Here is a 5,138-nt window from a genome sequence, read left to right as displayed (position 1 = left end):
ATTTCAATATGTAAAGCTAATCTTTATCCAATCAGTTTCTTGTATAAAAGCTTCATTACAACCATCAAAGTGGGAATTATTTACATATATATTTTATATATCTAGAATCTATTTAGAGAATGTATTATCATTTATCAACCGATTTATACGAAACCAAAATAGTATTTATGAATCGAATCGTTGAAAGTCAAGGGCGGTAACAAAGTTAGAATTTAGTCTGAAATACTTTTTCAAACATTCTGACAACATGTGAGGAATGTGGCATTGTCCCCATTGTCTAAAACATACATTTAACTACCAAAAACAGACACGATAAGGTACTGTCATTTGTGAGATTTCATCTCAAAAATGTGTATTTGGTTTGTTGTTGGTAACCATGTACGTGTCACCTGTTTTCGAGGCCCTAAAATTCCCAAGTGTATTACAATTTTATAAATCATTTTAGTCAGTGGAAAATTAGAAAGATCCATGTTTTATACAGATTCTCACATGATTCATTTATGTGTATTAAGTTTTGTGCTGCAGTCATTCATGAAAGTTTGTGCCCGATTATGCAGGGTCAGTTTTACTAAACTGGAAAGTTTTACTTGCCCAGCTGAAGATATAATGCCCTTGTGATGTTAAAACAATTTTTGAGAAATGAGTAATTTGTAGTTGGAGCGGGCTAGCAGACTAGTGTTTTATCACTGTTATGCATGTCCAAAAGACTCTTTCAAGTCAACATCTGATTTATATATCCATGCAAAGGGCCATATGTAACTAATATAATAATAACAAACTCGCAGACAAGTTGTTTGGCGATTTTGTTTATTATCATGATTAGTTACATGGCCCTGTGATCCATGTCACACGTTTTCGAGCCTTACCTCTTTTCCATCCACAAAACAATACATGACCATGCGTTAATGACGTGATCAAGGTAGACACTTCAACGCCCACTGAAGACATCAATGTGTTTGCCACTTGCCGCTGGAGTTATGTTGCGAAATTAAGCTACACAAGGAAAGATATTCAATAGGCAATGAAAACATACCTCACAACTTACTTTTTCACGTATGCACATTTCCATCAAAACTGATCTAATCTCATTAACCACTTTAGAAGCTTCAAGTTGGTGTAATGATAATGACCATTGGTGGAGACCCGTGAAGATTCCGGGGTAGAATAGGTCTTCAGCAACCCATGCTTGCTGTAAAAGGCGACTATGCTTGTCATAAAAGGCAACTAACGGGATCAGGTGGTCAGGCTCGCTGACTTGGTTGATGCATGTCATCGATCCCAATTGCGTGGATCGATGCTCATGATGTCAATCACTGGATTGTCTGGTCCAGACTTGATTATTTACAGACCGCCGTCATATTGCTGTGTGCGGCGTTAAACAACAAAACAACCAACCAACCATTGGTGGAAAGGTAATCATATTTAGGACTTCTCAAGCACCACTTGATCTGTCTATTAACTGTAGATGTTGATAAACCTGAAGTCATCAACGGAACAATGAATTCGTTTGATTAAAATTGAAAGGTAAATGGCATTTTTTATATTCAAATTGAAAGAACTCATTTTTTTCTTCATAAAAATGGGTGCCATTAAGGTTTTTTTGCTTCAAACATTTTGGTTTCCATGGCAACGATATTTAAAAAGTTTTTCAGGATTTTGCATGTTTTGTTGTCAAAAATTGAGTGTAGAACCTGTGGATGGAACAACTGTAACTGAGATCCACATTTGTTTCAGATAGAATGAGCAAGCATCAACCATGGCAGCAGCAAAGGTGGAGGTCAAGCTAAACTGGGAACCAATTGTACCTCTAGGTCCAGAACTGGCATTTCACACTGGCTGCATCATCAAAAACTGTTTGTATCTACATGGTGGCATAACTACTCAAGGAAGTACACACCCATCAGGCAAATTTCACCGACTTAACCTATCTCAGCAAATTTGGGAAGTAGTGCATACTTCTGGAAGTCCAACACTCAGTCATCATGCCTGTGTAGCATTAAATGATCGATACGTTCTTCTCATTGGAGGCTGGAATGGCAAATCCCGAACTGGAACACTGTATGCCTACGATACAGCAGCTAATGTCTGGCTGTGTCCGGAACAAAGTGGCTTCCCGCATGACGCAGGACTCAGCTCCCATACTGCTAATCGTTTGGGTGATGGCAGCATCATGATTCTTGGGAGGGAGGGAAGCAGACGTACCCAAAGACGGACTGGGAATGCTTACTTACTACAAGGCAGTGTTGAAAAGGGATTTACTTTTTCTGAATACAGCAGGTCAACTACGTCACGATCTGGTCACACCACACACATCATAGGATCAAAACTTTATGTTATCGGTGGCAGAGATGATAACTTGATAGAGTTTCAAAACGGGTTCTCCGATGGGTCAATCGGCCCAGCATCATCTTTGAAAACTCTCAAAACTCTGAGTAAAGAGTTAAGACCCATGTCTAAATTACCATGTGGTCGTAGACATCATGTATCCATGTGTGGGCCTGACATCATATTTGTTCATGGTGGAGAAACGTTTGATGGCCGGAGTAGAGAACCTGTTGGTGAAATGTTCTATGTCAAGTTGAAACCAGAAATAACATTTTACAAACTGGGAGACTGTCAGGTTAAAAGAGCTGGGCACATTTGTTTCACTGATGGAGAGTATGTGTACATCCATGGGGGAATTACTGGTAAAACATCAGTGTGTGGAGATTTGCTCAAACTTGCTGTTTAACCTTGGTAAAAGTATATATGATGGGTTTGCTTCCTGAATCTATTGGTTGTATTCAGTTTTGGTCCAGCGTTAGTTGGTGGAGCAGTAGTCTGAAGTACTGTCATTTATTGTGCGGAGTCGTCTCCCTTTGATTGTGGGTTTGGAATCCCAGATTGACTATGGTCATGTGTCATGGTTTGGTAGAACCAGTGAGCTGGGGTACCGACTAAGTCATAAAAGTCCAAGACCAGTTTCACCTTGGGCTTCCCTCCAGATGAAATTGACACACTGTGATGCAACTTTAATACTGTTAACTCACCCCCAGTGGGCAAAACAGTGGTTTTCCCCAACAAAAATCATGACACAGCAAATCCTCCTTCGTAGATACATGTCGTTCACACGTACATCATTATTCCATAGAAATGAGAAAGAAAAACATTTTGGCTTTAGAGACATTATTGGGATTGACTAATTATTTCTCCCGTGACCTGTAACACATCACTTCTTAAAGCACAACATGTATAGCAGTCCAGAATTTCCATTACACCCTTTACACAGTGATGTTAACTTCAAAACCTTTTTGTGACGGTCAGTGAGGTGGGTGTTCTGCTCCTGTCAACAGTGTTTCAGTTATATCACAGCATGTCAGCATGATGTGTGCATCAGTTGTCAAGCAAAATGTTACCTTCGATTAAAAATGATCATTTCATATGTTAAAGAAGTCAATGCATTATCACCCTCTGTGACAAACACATTGTAACTTTTGTGACAAGAAAGCAATTTAAAAACTTGAAATGCCAAGTCAGAGAAAGAAAGGTGTGTGTGTGGTGTGTGTGGTGTGTGTGTTCATGTGTGTTCATGTGTGTTCATGTGTGTAAGTGCACAATATTTCTGCTTCTTGACAGATGCTACACAGACCTGTGACAGAAAGCATGAGCAAACATGGTGACATTGGTCCAGCCAGGTCACAAATTATGACCACCCAATCCTCTCATGGCAAACTTTTGTTGCTGGGACCAGCCTCTGAATCCCTGCCAGTCAGGTTGGCCAGTGATTGGCGTCAGCTTGACATGATGAAGACACTGTGACATCACAGATGAGTTCTGTTTTTGTTTGTTTGTTTTGTTTTTTTGGGGGGGGCACAATCTTTGTCTTCTGTGATATTGTTGTGATGTTAGCAAGTTTTCCAATAAACAAATTCATCACAAATGTCAACAATTTTCTTTATTCAGATTAACAAATTAAAACTCAAATTACCAACCATGGCAGATGTGATGGATTCCTGTAGCATTGACTAAAATACTACAATGGCCAAATCAGAAAAAATTATCCTGATAAAAACATAAATATTCTCATCATTCTATATGTATGATAGATACAAGGTCACAAAATATTGCTTCTTTGCATAGTCTTAAGAGACATTATTTTTTGCATAATCAAATACACCAATATTTGTTGTACCTGTAATACCTTTAGGCCTCTCTGAAAAGACAAAATTAATACTGATAGTCTTTATATTTTCTTTGACTTTCTGTTTTGCAATGGGGTGAAATGAAAAAACACACAAGATTGTATCATCGCAAGGTGAGGTGAAATTGGGTTTAACGTCACGTCCAAAATTATTGCACTTATATAGCGATGTGTGTGTGTGTGTGTGTGTGTGTGTGTGTGTGTGGCTGCTTGTACTAGTCCGGACTGATGCCGATTTAGTGTTAGCTCACTGAAAAACCATGCCGCAGTTTAACATGAATACCCCACTCAGACAGTTTTCTGACTCCGAGCCGACCAGTCCTTGTTTTAGCCCCTATATGCCGAGCACCAGACCAGACAGGGTAACAACAAGTACACTCTCCGGGCCGGGCAAGAATTGGTGAATAATATGTTTAAAAATCTTTATTATAACAATAAATAAAGCATCTCTTGGTATCGCCTTATGATTGTACTTCCATGAAGATGTGACCTACAAGTTTGCTTTTCATTCATATTAGTAGCCCTTCTATTTCGGAGGTTGAAATTTTCTCTCAACCACCTGCACTGAATTTTAGGCCAAACATTTTGATGTTACCACTAATACCAAACAAAAGGCCTAAATAGTTCGAGTTTTCAACTAGATGGCATCCCTGGTTCAATACTGTGTTTTGAGATGGGTTCGGGAAACAACTTTTAAAACCCCACTTGTTCAAACAAGAAAGAAGTGAGCAAAGCTCACATACCCCTGTTATCCCCGTTGGTCAACAACAAATAGTAAATAGTTAATTTATGAAATATACCTGTTGCTTTAAGTCAGAAGAACTGCCATTTCCTTTGTAACCCCATGAGGATGCATTATGTTTGAAATGAACACGTTTTTTTCAAATATATTTCAATCTAGTGTGGGATAATCAATGCTTAGCACAACATACATTCTTGGAATCCTTTGATACTGGAA

General features: G+C 38.8%; 1 protein-coding gene across 4 annotated transcripts; it reads left to right on the top strand.

The window, feature by feature from the left end:
• Positions 1-177: 177 nt before the first annotated feature.
• Positions 178-4,262, top strand: LOC124144995 (kelch domain-containing protein 9-like). Of its 4 annotated transcripts, XM_046514627.2 has the most exons (3): positions 178-317; positions 1,332-1,412; positions 1,735-4,262. In XM_046514627.2, exon 3 carries the CDS (start codon positions 1,757-1,759, stop codon positions 2,729-2,731), a length of 975 nt encoding a protein of 324 aa, XP_046370583.2. In that variant the 5' UTR covers positions 178-317; positions 1,332-1,412; positions 1,735-1,756; the 3' UTR covers positions 2,732-4,262. The 4 variants fall into 4 exon arrangements, with proteins under 4 accessions (XP_046370583.2, XP_046370582.2, XP_046370581.2 ...); XM_046514626.2 differs by lacking the exon at positions 1,332-1,412 and having other exon boundaries at positions 1,739-4,262; XM_046514625.2 differs by lacking the exon at positions 1,332-1,412.
• The last annotated feature ends 876 nt before the right edge of the window (positions 4,263-5,138 follow it).

Source organism: Haliotis rufescens, unplaced genomic scaffold (genome assembly GCF_023055435.1).
Source record: "Haliotis rufescens isolate VD_foot unplaced genomic scaffold, xgHalRufe1.0.p SCAF_55, whole genome shotgun sequence".
NCBI classification, from domain to species: Eukaryota; Metazoa; Mollusca; class Gastropoda; order Lepetellida; family Haliotidae; genus Haliotis; species Haliotis rufescens.
The sequence above is the reverse complement of the archived record's forward strand: the minus strand, read 5'-3'. Positions and strand labels throughout refer to the sequence as shown.

What these genes read in the sequence shown, in the direction of transcription:
- LOC124144995 (XM_046514626.2), top strand. Translation starts at nt 1,757, where the DNA reads ATGGCAGCAGCAAAGGTGGAGGTCAAGCTAAACTGGGAACCAATTGTA.